We start from the raw sequence: 18,956 nt of genomic DNA, 5'->3' as shown, positions 1-18,956 counted from the left end.
CAGCAAGTTTACTCATTTAGTGATGTTTGACTGCTACGTAAATAAGAAAACAGATTAAAAGCAAACAAAATGACATTACTTTGCTACAGCTATATTTGGACCTAAATCATAGTAATTTTACACGTTTTAGTGGTTAGATCAATTTCGGTGAAAATGCCAACCTGATTCTTATATACGAGCAGGGAGGAAAGCTCAATGTTTCAAAAAACTGACCCACTTAACTTCCTTGCAAAACCCCCCAGATTTCTAGTTGAGGTACACAAATGCTTAGTACTAGGCCTAGTAGTAGTAGAAAAGATGGAAAAAAATCTTTCAAAAACCTCCTATATGCACGTAAAATATATTCTCGTTCCGCAGAGATAATCTCCGTTTCATCCAAAAAAACACGTCATTTCAGAATTTATAAAAGTTTTCCGCAGTCATAGAACACAGGGGTTCGTTACAAATGTCTGAAATACGCATATGCTATACTGATATATGGGTCACAGCACACATAAACATACGTGTGTGCTGTGACCAATATCAGTATATCATATGCGTATTTTCGGACATTTGTAACGAACCCCTGTGCATAGAGCTACAAATGTGGTTTTTGATGGAAGAACAGCTTTTCTCCCTTTACGTATACTATCATCATTGGGGCTGGCATTTTAACCGAAAGTCGATCTAAACCCCTAACACATGTACAATTAATCTGAACACCTTAGTTTAAATCCCAATATAGCTGTAACAAATTCTCAGGTACCTGTGATACATGCTTGATGTATGAATGGTAGGAATATAACTGAAAGAACTGTATTACAAAATATAAGTATGTGTGAGCTATTCTATACATTCAAACATTTTAGTCTAGTAATTAGGAATAGACAATTTTCAGATGTACACTTTCAATCCGGCTTACACCAATTCCCTTTTTCTCTTTCTACTGCAAAATTCTTTCCGATTTTAGCACACACGTTGAAAAGAGAAACTCTTGAAGACTGCAATAAGTTCAGCAATTTATTTTTATACATGTATGACTGAAAAGTTGTAGATACAGACAGGACAAGACGAGACCAGGGGAAGAAATATCACAAAGTTCATAAAGGTTAGAATTCTATAGAAAACATCCGAATTTAACAATAAACACTTTCACAATATAAACTAAAATAATATATCGAAATAAATGAGATAACCCTAATATAACATTCTACTAACACAAAGTGATAAACTTTATTCTACTAACACAAAGCGATACATAAAGTTATCTCCGGACCCTATCCACTCGGAGTGAAGCGTTATAGTGTTGATGGTGGGCGTCCAAGTTAAGCCATTTGCATTCAATATTTTCCACTAAAAGATCATGGCGGCAAGATCAGTGCAGGATCGTTTGAACGCTATCAGGGAATCGTTATGAAAACGACAACTAAGTCCTGAAACTACCAGAGAAAGATACAAATTTAAAAGATGGCCACACACGCAACACTGTACAAACTCTCCAAAACTGCACCTTCTAACCCAGGCCTCCCTATCTCGAGAAACTGTTTATTAGGTAACCTTTTTTTACCTTATGACGTCACACCGTTACCGGTATATCCTAAGTGTTTCTATGGTAACGTATCGGAGGTGTCTAATATCGCTTTACATGTTTTACTGGTGTGAACATTGTCAAATGTTTTGTTTCAACTGTTTAATTATACTACATGTATATATTTTTTACATGTCTATGATTCCAGCCTTTTGACAGTTATATAATAAAGTTTAAAATGACTCTGAAGCGCTTTATTACATATGGATAACAACATATGTGCCCGTTGTCGTGAGTCGTGAGCTTGGATTGGGTTGTGTAGCACTGGGTCAGTTATATTTTTTATAAACATATCTAATGCATGATTGATTGAATTCAGACGTAAGTATAAGTTGTAGTAGAACATAGATTTATTGCGCTCCGTTCCGTGTCTCGCGCCATGCCGTCTCCGTTCCGCATTTCAGTCATTTCCGCACAGATACAAGCAGACATGGACTGATTCGCTGGGGTCAGTACTCTGGTAAGTATAGTTACATGTCTGTAGACAATCAGATCTACTCTCATCGATACGTTGGAGACACAGGACACCCTGGCCGTTAGTAGGTACATGCCTCTGGCCAGTTTTTACGTTAGTTGGATCCATATTTTAGCCTATTCACCATCACTGGTATCTTTCATTTTGTGTTTTGGGTTACCGAGCGTACGTATATGTGTGTGTGTGTACACAATTCACAACATACTAAACCGGAACAAGTATAAATGACAAGATCCAAACACGGATGACACTTGACCTGTATTTCTGTTTTGGTTGCCACGTATCCACATTACACACATTATACACAAGGAAAACGAAACTACAATATTTTTATGGCTGTAAAATGGCACACATGCTCTCTCTCACTTATAAGGCAGTAAGTATCGCAGTTTGTGATAGATTGTTATTTTTCCGGGCCATGGTATGATTTAATTCAATGTTCTTATTAATATCAGGTTAACCCCGTGTAAACATGCTTTGTGTATGTTTTTCTATTCTCCAGACCAGATAGTTGTTGTTTCATCAGGCGTTTGTTATCTCGGGATTTTGGGTTTCGTGTGTTTGTTCTCTATTTGGTTTTCCTCCTTTTTTCCGTTGATTTCTTGTGATTTTGTTCCCTCCCCCCTGGTGATGTTTTTGTTTCTTTTCCTCATCGGAGGTGTTTTGTTTCTTTTCCTCACCGGCGATGTTAAATTTGCCCCCCCCCGGTCATTCACATCGGTTTCCTGCTTTATATTACGTGGCTTGATGTGCGGAACTAGCCAGTACAGATTTACAAAAATCTTTAAAAATGCCATGTATATCATTTAAATATTTTGCCGTTGTATTCAAATTTGATAATGGTGAGAGATGTAAGCTTTCGATTGAAATCTGGTTTAGTTTTGTTTTGTAATGTTAAGGTTGAACGTCCCATTAGCAGCTTAGGTTATTTAAGGACGTTCCTCCGTGTGTGTAATATATGTTTGCACGTATGTACATGTAAGTGTATGTAATGCCCAATTTTAAGTGCTACGCCAATGAAATACCATGCCGAAGGCACCCAGCACAGTATCCGGCTCGGATGAACGTTATGCAGGGAATAACAACAACTACTTCATCATCATTTTTTAAGAATTTGGTATGTCTGGCCTTAAGACAGAACCCTTGCCTTCCTCGCGTGGGCGAACGCTCAACACTGAAGCCAATAGCCAGGTATTCCAAGCAAGGAATAAGGAAACAAAAAGTTTATTAGAAAGAAGAGAGAAAATATAAAGATCCAAAATGTTGAATTGGGACAGCGTATCAATTTTGATTCTTCAATGACTCCTTAGCAGCAGAAAACACGGAAGAAAAGCCCTGGTGTGCAGGGCCCCCAAGATAATAGCCTTTTACGACATATAGTGGCATACAGCAGACATTCTTTCCCTGAACCTGTAGGGCATGGCCAGAATCTGAATCAGTGCGTTCACCTTTCTGCGACAAGACAGCAGTCTTATTAAGGAAAGCCACTCATCTTCAGTTCTTGACTATAGTTTCTCTCACCTTAATGGTCACCAACACCATGCAACATACATTTGCGATGATTTCAAATCAACAATTTCTAACAAAAAATAACAGTTGGTTGAATTCGGAATTATTGGACCTAATGACCTCTCCTGTGTTGATTGGTCGTTAGGAATATAATAATAACTAGCTGCATACAACTGCGATTTAATATTTGAAATTTTGAGCAATCTTGACAGTTCATGTAGCTCCAGGAGGTGGCATAATTTCAGACATCCTGTTTGATGCGGTAATCGACATGAATATGCAAGCATGGAAAAGAGCAAGCAGAGTACCAAAGACTGCAAGGAGCTTCTGCCAATCATCGAGCGCGCGGTTGGTGCTCACGGCACGGACCATATTGAGGTATAAGATAAGGGAACATCACTCGACTTTGTTAAAGTGCGGGTAGAAACCATTCCATCAATAGATGATTACACAAGCAAGTGTAAGAGAAAATGGTACGACGACCTGCGTTGTATAAAGAGCATCAAAAGGAGCGAGAAAGAAGTTGTTAAATGATTACACTGAAGTGTTGGGACCAGGCTATCGGGGGGAAATCAAGGCCTGTATTACATAAATTTGTCTGGAATGCTTCCTCGACTGACATGGACACTAACGTAGTATTAGGTTAGAATGGCAACAGTAAATGAGTAGAGAGGAACATAAATAAAGAAGAAACGTTACTAGAATTCGCGATAACGAGGTTCGAATGTATGTCTCACAGAAAAACATGTATACTATTGTTTGTAAGATGGCGTTTGGTAGTAGAATAAGGTGAGTTATTTTGATCGGAAACAGGAATTCAGGCATGTTTGAGTTCATTGGTTACCTCCAGGACTTGGTAGGTTCCTATCAACTTGAAAACCAAAACCAAAGTTGATCATTGCCGAGACCGTCGAATGAGGACAGGGACATAAAGAGCTATTTGAATGTTCCTTGTTGGTCAGTTGAAACGCAAAGTTGCGAAGGTTTTAGTTGCTCTGTGGTGGCGATCCATCTGTGGCTCTGTTTCAACCATATCTGGTCATGCAGACCACATGTCGCCATCCCTAAGGAGGACAGTCATGTAAGACTGCGCCATCTACAAGACCACACCACCGTAGTTTCCTGGTCACCGTGTAAGTGGCAAGACCATACGTTACTGTTTAAAACTGTTTGGGTGGTCGGGTTGTGCAGTGGATAGCGCACTGCTTGGAGGAAAGCCGAAACTCCATGATGCGGGCGGACTGGCATCTTTACAATGGTAGACGACAGGGATATCGAAGTGGATCTACTTAGATGACTGACTTTTCCTTAATTCCTTAACTTAGTACTATGAGAAGAAATATACTATAGCTGTAGTAATATTATCAGTCCCACGAGGCAACTGTGGACGTGCAGTTTAGAGATTTGCATGCCACCGCCCCCTTTATATCTTCACTTTCTACTTGATTCTTAGAGCCAGACTTCTATCGTTATAAACGAACATTGGCATTAATTCCTAATCTACTTTTATGAATTTGTTTTTTTTCCAATGTGAGTAAATTTTCTGGTGAACTGGTCTGGTCAGTACCGGTACATATAATTGTACCTGAGATTTGATAGAAAAGCAGGTAACTATGAACTTATCAATCCTTGTTGATGTGTACGGTTGGTTCTGTGTAAAGTTATGTTCCGTAGCCGGATTTAAACAGCGTTGTCGAACCTGACCACCCTGTCGTCCGGAATCGATAGTTGTTTATAGTTGGTATCATGGCAGTTACCATAAAGTGCAACGCGCTTGGCCTTTAGATGGTTTGTTTTGTCGAACTGCATCGACAGACGGTCCAAATCAGCCTTGTTATTTTTTGCATAAAGATTTACGTGTCCTTTTGTGTCGAGTTTGTATACATCTCATGTAAACCCCCTACAGATATAATTATGGCAGTCAAGCTTTTGTTAGTCACATTATATTTTTGGTACGTATGAGTTATTATGCCCATGTGATACATAGCAGGTCATTACAGAGCCTGGAACGCTGTTAAACCTGAAGGTAGGTCCTCTGGTGCGATTTATCCCCATGCAACATAGCTTCTGGTTTTTAAATTTCTCTGACCACGGCGTGATTCCCCCGACCACGGCATTCTCTGACCACGGCGTGATTTCCCCGACCACGGCATTCTCTGACCACGGTGTAATTTCTCTGACCACGGCGTGATTTCTCTGACCACGGCGTGATTTCCCCGACCACGGCGTGATTCCCCCGACCACGGCATTCTCTGACCACGGCGTGATTTCGCTGACCACGGCGTGGTTTCCCCGACCACGGCATTCTCTGACCACGGTGTAATTTCTCTGACCACGGCGTGATTTCCCCGACCACGGCGTGATTTCTCTGCGCACGACGTGCTTTCTCTGACCACGGCATTCTCTGACCACGGCGTGATTTCTCTGACCACGGCGTGCTTTCTCTGACAACAGCGTGATTTCTCTGACCACAACGTGATTTCTCTAAAGAAAGGACAATATATACAGAACGAATAAAAATGATAATTATATCCTTTCGGGTAAAAGCAAATGGTTTTCTCGGTATTGTCAGAAGTTTTGCTCTTTATAACATGGGTTTAAAAAAAAACACAGAACACCAAATGAAAACATGTTCCGTTCTCGTCACAGTAAGATGTTAAAATATAGCAACCAACTTATGTGTATGTATTACGGTGGGATATTTAACGCGGATTAGAAAATGTTGGAGGAAATAATTAACAAGGCCGAACAACCCTGACTTTTATATTCAACCACAATATACAAACATATTGAGTTTCTCCTAAAACTAAACCGTCGGAACCGAATACATATCTAAAAGCAAATGATCGTGTAAAGTGGTAAATAGGTGTACAGGATAATACAGATTTCCTCATAAGGTGCTTGATAGTGTGTATTGGATTAAAGACCAACACCAGACAATTTTTCAAATGTATCTGGTTTGCAAATCTTACGACTCAATTCAGTGGGAGGTCATGTCTTGACGGTGTTTCTTTTTCTTGATATACGTGTGTTTATGTATGTTTTTGATTCTGTATTCCAGAGTACACCATGATTAAGCATGACGTCAAACGGATTGTCAAAGAGAAGAGAGGACGCTACGGAAAATGACGAAGCTTGTACGATTTGTACAGAAGTATATCGGGACCCTCGACTCTTACCCTGTCGGCATACATTCTGTTCATGCTGCCTAGAGAGGTGGCATGCCTCCAGCCGTCAGAGACATTATTTCTCTTGTCCCATATGTCGGGAGGAAGTCTGGCTGCCCGAACACGGGGTGCAGGGGTTCAGTTCAAACTACTTCGTTCCTTGTAAGCTGTACAAAGAGAACTGCAGTGTTTGTCAGACGTCGAGTGTTGATGTCCGTCGGTGCAATTCGTGCGATCAGCTGCTTTGTCAGACATGTAGAACGACACACGAATCCCACCAAGCAAGTAAGGACGGTTCCTGTTGCCGTGACCAAGAGGACGAAGTCGTCCCAGGGGAAGCCACAGCGATACGAACAGCCATTAGCATGCTGCGACCTGTCACGCGGTCATGCTGCTATGCCGAGGTTATTGGTGGATTCCAGTCTACGTTCACGTGTGTCAGTAAGATCGTACCCGTATCAGCGAGAGATGCCTGGGTGCTGTTTGATAACGGTCCTGCTATCTACAGATACAATATGAGCGGGAAGGTGACTGACACTAGATACGCTGCGGGCAAGGTTATCGATATGTGCGCTCACCCGGATGGGCCATTACTTGTTATTCAGGAATATTCCAATTCAGTATTCGTTTGTGGGGACCTCAACACCACACCTATTGAGTATGTAAACGTAGGAGATTATCTGCCAACATCTCTCCTTGTAAGAGATGACGGATCCTTGATTGTTGCAGTCAAACCCTTAAATGATTCGTTGTTAAATGAGTGTGTTTTGCTTGAATATGATCATGAACGAAATCAGAGAAGATCAAGAACCCTTCGCGGTCAGTTTATGCGGATAAGTGGTTTAGCGTTTGACACATATAGTAGTCAAGTGTGCACTGCCGACATGGAATGCAGAGTGGTTCACGTGCTGCCCAATGACACCGTTAGAGCGTTAACATACTGCCGCTCGGCAGCTTTCCCGATCAGAAGGGAATCGGATGGGCTGATGACAACACAATTCACCCCCAGAGCTGTTTGCTCTGGACTGCACGATGCCTTCCTAGTGTTGGATGGCGGGTCCGGCTACATCCATGTGTTGGATGCGTTGGCAAATCTGATCAGCGTTGTTGTAATGGACGACCAGGAGCACGCTAGTTCACCCAACACTATCGCTGTAGGACGGGACGACCGATTGTGGGTCGGCGATGCCAGTGATGGCAAGGTTAAAGTGTACAGCCTCAACAGCTTCATCAACCACCTTCAACAAGAACCAATTGAACGAGGCTTTACATTTGACGGCATACGATTGCCGGGTACTGATGAACTACGTGGTACCTCCAGCGGCGTGTCCGAACACTTTCCGAAATACGATTCAGCATTTACACGCCAACGTGTATTGGCCCTCGGTCTGGATGGAAACACGCTCGATATGTCAAAAGAGGCATTCGACGATATGGCTAGAAACTGTTTGCCAGCAATACGAATAACAACTGATTTCAATGGTATTACTATCACTCTTGACGACACGGGAACTCCGGAGGGTAATATACGTGAACGGGAACGTGTGCTGTGCATGATTCGCCAGAACGATTTGATAAGAAATCAGATAGAACAGATTGGTCACAATGCATATCATCTAGGACCTGATAATTTTAAGTTTGAGAGTATCACTAACGTTCAGCCACAGCGGTTTTCCTCTACTCCTAACCAATCTGGAAGCTTCTCCATGACGCCATTCACAGCTGGCAGCTTCCCCCTGCAATACGGTTCAATTCTGCCAAATTTACTTACTGGAAATAGGGAATATGACATGCAGCTTTTTATTCAGTTTTTACAGAAACATCCAGCAATTCGGGAAGATATGGAAAGAAAAGGGATTACACCAAGAATGATTTTAGACTTCCCGTATTTCTTGAAAGAACAACACATGTAGTTTAATGTCTTATGGTTTTACTCCCTTCCAGGACAATGTATTTGTCATTCTGCTTGTGATATCTAAAGATGTTTTCCTTTAAGTAAGCATACTAGTTCGCTCAGTGGTTTATAGGCTGTAACAAGACTATTAAGTTCGTAGTTTACTTACTTCTGCATTGTATATTGATTCGCTAATCGTTGTTTTTATACAGTAATTAAAAACTTTGTACTCTGTAAAACGATATACAATACCCTGCATACAGTAAAACAGTACTCTGTATACAGTGATTCAGTGGTCTGTATTCGGTAATACGTTACTCTGTATACAGTAATACAATGATCTGTATACCGATATACAATACTCTGTACACAGTAATACAATGCTCTGTATACAGAAATGCAATGATCTGTATACCGATATACAATACTCTGTATACCGTAATGCAATGATCTGTATACCGAAATAAAATACTCTGTATACCGTAATGCAATGATCTGTATACCGATATAAAATACTCTGTATACAGTAATACAATGATCTGTATACCGATATAAAATACTCTGTATACAGTAATTCAGTGGTCTGTATTCAGTAATACGTTACTCTGTATACAGTAATACAATAATCTGTATAAATAAATACAGTATTCTGCATTCATAAATACTTTACTCTGTATACAATAATGCAATAATCTGTATACAGTAATATTATGCTCTGTATACAGTAATACTATTCTCTGTATACAGTTATACAGTACTCTGTATACAGTAATACTGTACTCTGTTTACAGTAATACCATTCTCTGTATACAGTTATACGATGCTCTGTATACAGTAATACGATGCTCTGTATACAGTAATACGATGCTCTATATACAGTTATACGATGCTCTGTATACAGTAATACGATGCTCTGTATACAGTAATACAGTACTCTGTATACAGAAATACAGTACTCTGTATACAGTAATACAGTACTCTGTATACAGTAATATAGTACTCTGTATACAGTAATATAGTACTCTGTATACAGTAATACAATACTCTGTATACAGTAAACAATACTCTGTATACAGTAAACAATACACTGTATACAGTAATACAATCTTTGTATACAGTAACACAATAGTCTGTTGACAGTTATGCAGTACTCTGTATACAGTAATACAATACTCTGTATACAGTAAACAATACACTGTATACAGTAATACAATCTTTGTATACAGTAACACAATAGTCTGTTGACAGTTATGCAGTATTCTGTATACATTAATACAAACGTTGTATACAGTGACACAATAGTCTGTTGACAGTTAGGCAGTATTCTGTATAAAGTAATACAATGCTCTGTATACAGTAATACGATGCTCTGTACACTGTAATACGATGCTTTGTTAACAGTAATACAGTACTCTGTATACAGTAATACGATGCTTTGTTAACAGTAATACAGTATTCTGTATACAGCAATACAGTACTCTGTATACAGTAATACAGTACTCTGTATTGCTGTATACAGAATACTGCATTGCTGTATACAGAATACTGCATTGCTGTATACAGAATACTGTATACAGCAATACAGTTCTCTGTATACAGTAATACAGTACGCTGTAAACAGTAATACAATGTTCTGTATACAGCAATACAGCATTCTGGATACATTAATACAAACGTTGTATACAGTGACACAATAGTCTGTTGACAGTTATGCAGTATTCTGTATAAAGTAATACAATGCTCTGTATACAGTAATCCGATGCTTTGTTAACAGTAATACAGTACTCTGTATACAGCAATACAGTATTCTGTATACATTAATACAAACTTTGTATACAGTTCTCCGTTTTGTATACAGTTATGCAGTTCTCTGCATACATATATGCAGTATCAACCTTTTTACATTGTGTACAATAGTTTTCTAATTAAGGGCACATTTATATCTCGTACAGATATTATGTTTTGTTCCATTTTTGTCTCGCCGCCGAGAAGTTGAAGCGACACATAGGTGTTGCTTTCCGGCGACGGCGGCGTCAGCATTAAGTTTTTGTTTTTAAGTTAGTTTCTCTGAAAGTATAAGTGCTACACCAACCAAACTTGGACCATTGATGTATTTTAGGTGGTACATCTCAGCCCATGCATCAAATGCTGAATGCGGCCTACCTTTCATGGTTCATTGACTTTGTCAGCAACTCAATCAGCATTAAGTGTTTGCGTTTAAGTTGGTTTCCCTGAATATCTAAGTGCTATACCTACCAAACTTTGACCATCAATGTATTTTAGGTGGAACATCTCAGCCCATGCATCAAATGCTAGATGCGTCCTACCTTTCATGGTTCATTGACTTTGTCAGCAACTCAATCAGCATTAAGTGTTTGCGTTTAAGTTAGTTTCTCTGAATGTATAAGTGCTATACCAACCAAACTTGCGTTTAAGATAGTTTTTCTGATATGTGCATTGATGATCAAAGCGGGGCACAGGTGAGACATATTAATCCGAATGGCTTGTTAGTCGATGAATGTTGCATTATTTATTATTCTAAGTCCATTGTAAATACACATGGTGTTGTAACTGACATTGAGATGTATACATGCCTTAAATATCATGTTTTCAACTGCACACATTAATAAATGGTACTTCCGAAATCGAGCAAATAGCTTTTTCTAAATACTGGGATTGACCAGGCAAGTGACCTTTTCTGAACACTAGATATGACCTGGCAAGCGATCTGTCCAAACAATGGGTATGCAACTCTATCCGAACAATAGACACAACCTAACAAGCAACTCTTTCTGATGAACACATGAAATGACTAGGTTAGCAACTCTTTCTGATGAACACATGAATTGACAAGGATAACAACTCTTTATGACTAGCATAACCACTCTTTCTGATGAACACAGGACATGATAAGCTTAGCGACTCTTTCTGATGAACACAAGACATGACCAGACCAGCGACTCTTTCTGATGAACACATAAAATTATTAGGACAGCGACTCTTTCTGATGAACACATGACATGATAAGGTTAGCAACTCTTTCTGATGAACACAAGACATGACCAGGACAGCGACTCTTTCTGATGAACACATAAAATTATTAGGACAGCGACTCTTTCTGATGAACACATGACATGATAAGGTTAGCAACTCTTTCTGATGAACACGTGACGTGACCAGACCAGCAACTCTTTCTGATGAACACGTGACGTGACCAGAACAGCGACTCTTTCTGATGAACACGTGAAATGACCAGGTTAGTAACTCTTTCTGATTAACACATAAAATGATTAGCATATCCACTCTTTATGATGAACACATGACGTGACCAGACCAGCGACTCTTTCTGATGAACACGTGACGTGACCAGACCAGCGACTCTTTCTGATGAACACGTGACGTGACCAGGTTAGTAACTCTTTCTGATTAACACATAAAATGACTAGCATATCCTCTCTTTATGATGAACACATGACGTGGCAAGGTTAGCAACTCTTTCTAATGAACACATGACGTGACCAGACCAGCAACTCTTTCTGATGAACACGTGACTGACTGAAAATGTCAAATAATAGTCGGGGCTTTTCCTTGGTTTTCAACATACTAATCCGAACAGACAGATAAATAACTGTCGAGACCTTCCCTTTATATCCAACGTGTAAGTATACTTACAGTAGGTGAGGTATTTGTCTTCAACAATCAAATTACCGACTAGTTAAACAGATAGCCTAATACAGTTTAAGACTGTCTTGTAATCATATCCGTTTACTTCATTTTTGATTGCATTAGTGTGTGGTCACTCCCAGAAGATTGATCACGGATTAACACGAAATACACGGTATGATTTAAAACAAAACAACGAATTTGTTACACTTTACCGTTTAAACCTACTAGTATCTATTTATTTACTGTTAAACATTGCTACAGTCATATGTTCGGACGCCATTTTTGTGTTCGAATTTTACAGTAAAACGTTCTTAATACTTGAAGACAATACACCCAAGTGGCCTGCAGTTTTACGGGGAACAATATGCTGGTGTGCTTTTTACTGAAAAATTCCCAAGGCATTTCTTGCATGATCTTGAAATGTTAAGGTAGGTTCTGACAATCTTTCCGGTCTATCCAGAAACAACTTATGCATTTAACGAACCGTTCTGATTCAGCGGCCGGATGATAAATGATTGTTAGGACAAATGTACAGTACCTTTGGTAAATTACGTTTGAGAAGTTCCAATAATGCTATATATAGTAACATATGATTTGTTTCATTGTAAATGGTTACTTAAGTTACGTCAGACCTCGTGTGGTATTCCCTAGTTTCACTTTGCGTAGTGTATATTTATTATAGCTGATGTCATGCTGGTTTTACTTTCGTTTTCTCATTTTCTGTAAACTCATATACATGCCGACTTTCGGTATTGGGAAACAAACCAAGCTACTGTGATGGCGAATTCCCTACAACTGTTCGTCACCTCAGACCTTACTACCAATATGTTTTCGCTCCACAAGGTAAGTGCACTGCACAATACTCTAATCCAGTGGCGGATCCAGAGACCTTCCGGGGTGTGTGTGTGTGTGTGTGTGTGTGTGTTCCAANGGGGGGGAATTGAGGAAAATGGTGAAAATACATGATTTTTAAAGAAAATTCTCAGGGTGGGGAGGTTTCATGAAGCCCAAAAAAACAACAACTCTGGATCCGCCACTGTAGTCCATTAGAATCTAGCACACTGTAGCACACGGGTTCTTATCCCACTACAGATAAACTCTCGTTCATAGTTATTTCCCCTGTTTTTTTTATATATACATGAACAACAAAGAGTTCTCTCTGTTATTTAACTATGTGGTCAGCGTAAATGTACTTTCGGCTTACGCTAGCCGAGGGTCTTATTGTTTTCATATATTAACTACATAAATTATGATATTTTTTATATTGTTTTTATGAAATGTAAGTGTTCTGTGTTTTTCCTACGTTTCGATAAAGGATCGAACTGCTCCGAAATATTGTCTACACTGTTTAAATTGATTTTACCCATATCATATTATATAACATTATATTATAATTATGTTACCATTCGTCACTTACAAATTGCAAGGTACTCTTAATCACATTCAAATATCCCAAATGGTGTAAATTGTCGGAACATTTCGTATTATATTAGTTTTAACTGATGAGCAGGTCTGTATTTAACATTTACACAACTTATAGACATGCAGTTTAGTATAAAGATGGAGAAATATAAATGTTTTAACATGTACTGCTCATATATTTAAAATCTTCATTATTTGCGTGAAATTGTTCATTTTTTGTACTGTTTCCTGAGAAACCCTCCTTGATCAGTATCTTTATTTCAAATATCATCAAAATCATAATGGGTTATCTATCTCTACAAGAAAAAGCTAAAATTGACTAATAATCAAACGTACTTTTGTCAATAAATATTATGGCCATTTTCATTAGTGATGGTACCTTCTGAAATACCCTAGAAACAATTCGTCCCCTTATATGTTGAAGGACGCTTCTGTGGAGGATCTGATGAGAAGGATCACGGATTCAATTGGCATTGATCCTAAAAGTCAGAGAATCCATTTTGCCGGTACGTACATAGGACGATTATAACTAAAGCAAGAATTCCGAAGTATTACCACAAATTCTTATTGCCCATATGCATGTCGGCCTACTGTCGCTTTCCCACGCCCCTAGGAGCCGAGTCGAATGCTGACATAGCAATCCAATATTATATCTTCTGTCACTAATGCAAGCACGTCTGTTACCTTTCAAATATATAGTGTTCTCTACTTAACTATTACCAACACACACGTGTAGTGATCTTTACTTAACTATTACCAACACACACTATATATGTGTGTTGGTAATAGTTAAGTAAAGATCACTACACGTGTGTGTTGGTAATAGTTAAGTAAATAACACTACACGTGTGTGTTGGTAATAGTCTATTACCAACACACACGTATAGTGTTCTTTACTTAACTATTACCACCACACACGTGTAGTGTTCTTTACTTAATTATTAGCAGCCCACACGTGTAGTGTTCTCTACTTAACTATTACCAACACACCCGTGTAGTGTTCTTTACTTAACTATTACCAACACACGCGTGTAGTGATCTTTACTTAACTATTACCAACACACATATATAGTGTTCTTTACTTAACTATTACAAACACACACGTATAGTGTTCTTTACTTAACTATTACCACCACACACGTGTAGTGTTCTTTACTTAATTATTAGCAGCCCACACGTGTAGTGTTCTCTACTTAACTATTACCAACGCACACGTGTAGTGTTCTTTACTTAACTGTTATCAACACACACGTGTAGTGTTCTTTACTTGAATATTATCAACACACACGTGTAGTGTTCTCTACTTAACTATTACCAACGCACACGTGTAGTGTTCTTTACTTAACTATTTCCAACACACACGTGTAGTGTTCTTTACTTAACTATTACCAACACACATATATAGTGTTCTTTACTTAACTATTACCAACACACACGTATAGTGTTCTTTACTTAACTATTACCAACACACACGTGTAGTGTTCTCTACTTAACTATTACCAACACACACGTGCAGTGTTCTTTACTTAACTATTCCCAACACACACGTGTAGTGTTATTTACTTAACTATTACCAACCCACACGTGTAGTGTTCTTTACTTAGCTATTACCAACACACACGTGTATGTTCTTTTCTTTACTATTATCAAAACACACGTGTAGTGTTCTCTACTTAACTATTACCAACACACGCGTGTAGTGTTCTTTACTTAACTATGACGAACACACACGTGTAGTGTTCTCTACTTAACTATTACCAACACACACGTGAAGTGTTCTTTACTTAACTATTATAAACACACACGTGTAGTGTTATTTACTTAACTATTATCAACACACACGTGTAGTGTTCTCTATTTAACTATTATCAACACACACGTGTAGTGTTCTTTACTTTAACTATTATCAACACACACGTGTAGTGTTCTTTACTTGAATATTATCAACACACACGTGTAGTGTTCTTTACTTTAACTATTACCAACACACACGTGTAGTGTTCTTTACTTAACTATTACCAACACACACGTGTAGTGTTCTTTACTTAACTATTACCAACACACACGTGTAGTGTTCTCTACTTAACTATTACCAACACACACGTGTAGTGTTCTCTACTTAACTATTACTAACACACGCGTTTTTCTTTACTGATAACTATTATTAACACACGTGAAGTGTTCTTTACTGATAACTATTATTAACACACGTGAAGTGTTCTTTACTGAGAACTATTATTAACACACACGTGTAGTGTTGTTTACTGATAACTATTATTAACATACACGTGTTAAGTGTTCCTTATAACTAACATACTTTTGGTTTGTGTAGTTGTCCATGCTTCCATATCACCAGTACACATGTATGTATTACATTTCATAAGTGTAGTTTACCCTAGTATAATCATCACCAATGTAAAACATGTGAATTGTGAGGTAATCTTACAGTAACAATACACACTCTATTGTTACGGTGCGCGTGAGTGTATTAAATAGGTATATATATATATATATATATATATATATATCTTTACTAGGCAAGTTTTTGGACACCGAGAAAAACGGGAAGAAAAAGTACATTTCGGACTACAGACTACAGGACCGCAGCATGCTGTGTGTGGTGGCTAGACTTCCGGGAGGCAATGACCCGGAACCACCTAAAGCTCTGGACGATGACGTAGAGCTGAGTGACGCCCCCGATATGATCACATGGGATGATGATCCGGACAACAAGCGTGCAAAAATGCCGTGTGGACACGCCATTGGTAAGCTGTCCTCGTTGTCTATAGTCTCGTAGGACTGCGATTTCGATATACACATAGTTTCTGTAATCTGTGGAATGTATAGAGGATATTTAATGGTGTCGTCAGTAATAACAAATATATTTCACGAGTGTGGCTAATATAGTGATATTTTTTCACGAGTGCGCGGGGCAAGTAAGTAAAAAAAAATATCAAAATATTAGCAACACGAATGAAATATATTTGTTATTACTGAAGACACCATTACATTTTCTATTTGTTACATTTTTAAAGCATAAAACATGAAAAAATGTTACGCATTAAAAAAAGGGCGGAAATCAGAAGCGTAATAATTAGCGCCATATTCTAATGACGTCACGCTCGACAACAAGGCTGCACGCCATTTTGAATGATTTTCTCAACGCAATTCCGACGTTTTCTACTATTTCCTGGTATGATTGCTTATAATAATGTTATTAATTGTATATTTATGTAAATACTTAAGTTTGTGTACCAAATATTTACCTTAACAACCACTTTTCTACCGTCGCTTCATTTGAATCTGAACAAAAAATCGTTGCCTTTGAATGCAGCGAATAGAGGAAACCGTTATGATTGGTCAATACCACTTTTGATATTTGTCACATTTCACTGACAAAAATGTAATAAATATGTGTCATGACAAAATCGAAGTTGTGAAAGTGACGATTTGTTTCTAAAATGTCAGTTTGAAGAGCGACACAGGCGCGGGTCGCTTATTTCCCGCATATTGTAGAGGGCCGGAGTTCTGACGTTAACTGACGACACGCTGATGTAAAAAAAAGTCGATAAAACGTCAGAATAATTCGGACCCTCCTGATCCGAATCTGCCACCTCCTGCATGACTCAGTCAGCTTCGCCTTGGTGCGGTCTTTTTTCATCCCGTGTAGAGACACCACATTTCTCTACAATTTGCTGTGACGTAACGTCAGATGTTGACGCACAACAGTGTAACACACTTTTAACGTCATTTCGTTACTGGTTTGACGTTTGTGGCACACGGCCGGCTTTGTAAAACACGTGCTTTCAGAGCTATCGGAATGAAAATAGACATATGTAAAGCCTATTTATTTGACATTCATATGGTCACGGTTTGTATATGACAAGTGTAACCAATTTTGACAATGATCGAGTTGAACGTAAAGATACCGGTTAAGAAGTGAAAGAAAAATGTGATAAAATAACGCTACCCGTATAAGTACCATCTGCTACCTTAATATCAACGATGATATGTACATGTAAGTTATAAAGCACATATTAATTAATAGAATAACATGCATATATTAAAATAATCCGTATTTTTTATTTGATTGAAGTCCGAGAATGAAAGCGCGCTCAGATTATAAGTTACATTGTATAATGACGTGATGTCATTTGTCATTTAGCCATACATTGACATTGGTGTTGTTACCCTCAGAGTTATCACACTGTTCATGCATTCCAATAAATAAATTTGAAAAATCACATACAAGATTGAATTTCGCTCATTACATTTTCCACACAGGCTAAAATGTCTAAATGTTCTCCTCCTTCAACTGTAATTTGTAATTGTACAACCTGCTGTCTGTCAAAACGTACAACAATGGTTACTTTACCCCCTCCCCACCCCCCATCTGCGATATTCCAGGGGTTAGGCTCACTTACGCTCTCTGTGACCCTGGAATTTGTCATGACAAAATTGAAGGCTCAGTGTGCGTCACCTTATAGATGAGACGAGAAGACTAGTTTGATACTTTGATGTACATTAAAAGAATTGCTCGGTCGCGTAACGGTAAAATTGACTGACTTTGTAGTTGGGTGTCGCATCTCTGTACTCCATTTTGTACATTGTAATGTATCTGAGGAAACCAATAAACATGAAATTTGTAATCTACAAATGCCCAGGTATCTGCCTATCGATTGGTCAGAATTTTTTTCTACCTGAGACCAATCAAATTGCTAGCCGCGTGCCTTCAATTTTGCTTTGACATATTCCAGGGGTACAGAGAGCGCAAGTGAACGTCAACCCTGGAGTTTTGAGGATGCTTTGACCTCGCCAGGTCAAATTATAGGCCTTCTACCACCTCCCACCCGCGCTGGAAAGAGTTTCCCAGTCCTTTTCAATACATTCAACAGCTAGTAATCACTAAGCTATGATGTGCTAGTGTTCTTGTTTTGTTTAGGACAGCAGGTTAGCAATAGGCAGTAGGATTGATATTTGTGACAAGGGAGTTGGATTGGTCCATGTGACTGGCAGGTGACAATAGCTGTGCAGGATTGATCTACTGTATGTTGCAGGAATATGACAAACGTCGGTGGGGTTGATATCATTGTGACAGAAGGGTGACAATAGCCGTTGGGATTGATATCATTGTGACAGGAGGGTGACAATAGTCGGTGGGATTGATATCATTGTGACAGGAGAGTGACAAAAGTCGGGTGGGTTGAAATCATAGTGAAAGGAGGTGACACTATTCGATTATATTGTGTGTGTTTG

General features: G+C 38.7%; 2 protein-coding genes across 2 annotated transcripts in view; both read left to right on the top strand.

Moving 5' to 3' along the window:
• Positions 1 to 1,974: 1,974 nt before the first annotated feature.
• LOC110461823 lies at positions 1,975 to 8,892 on the top strand. The gene is made up of 2 exons (XM_021515511.1): positions 1,975 to 2,027; positions 6,613 to 8,892. Exon 2 carries the CDS (start codon positions 6,631 to 6,633, stop codon positions 8,629 to 8,631), a length of 2,001 nt encoding a protein of 666 aa, XP_021371186.1. The 5' UTR covers positions 1,975 to 2,027; positions 6,613 to 6,630; the 3' UTR covers positions 8,632 to 8,892.
• Positions 8,893 to 10,355: 1,463 nt separating this feature from the next.
• The window catches only part of LOC110461809 (uncharacterized protein DDB_G0292642-like), a 13,379-nt gene continuing 4,778 nt past the window's right edge, over positions 10,356 to 18,956 (top strand). The window contains exons 1-3 of the mRNA XM_021515484.1: positions 10,356 to 13,121; positions 14,125 to 14,206; positions 16,238 to 16,465. Of these exons, the coding sequence (XP_021371159.1) occupies positions 13,056 to 13,121; positions 14,125 to 14,206; positions 16,238 to 16,465 (376 nt within the window). The 5' untranslated portion in view covers positions 10,356 to 13,055. The remainder of the gene's footprint in view (positions 13,122 to 14,124; positions 14,207 to 16,237; positions 16,466 to 18,956) is intronic.

The sequence above is a fragment of the Mizuhopecten yessoensis genome, unplaced genomic scaffold (genome assembly GCF_002113885.1).
Source record: "Mizuhopecten yessoensis strain PY_sf001 unplaced genomic scaffold, ASM211388v2 scaffold10685, whole genome shotgun sequence".
Taxonomy (NCBI): domain Eukaryota; kingdom Metazoa; phylum Mollusca; class Bivalvia; order Pectinida; family Pectinidae; genus Mizuhopecten; species Mizuhopecten yessoensis.
The sequence above is the reverse complement of the archived record's forward strand: the minus strand, read 5'-3'. Positions and strand labels throughout refer to the sequence as shown.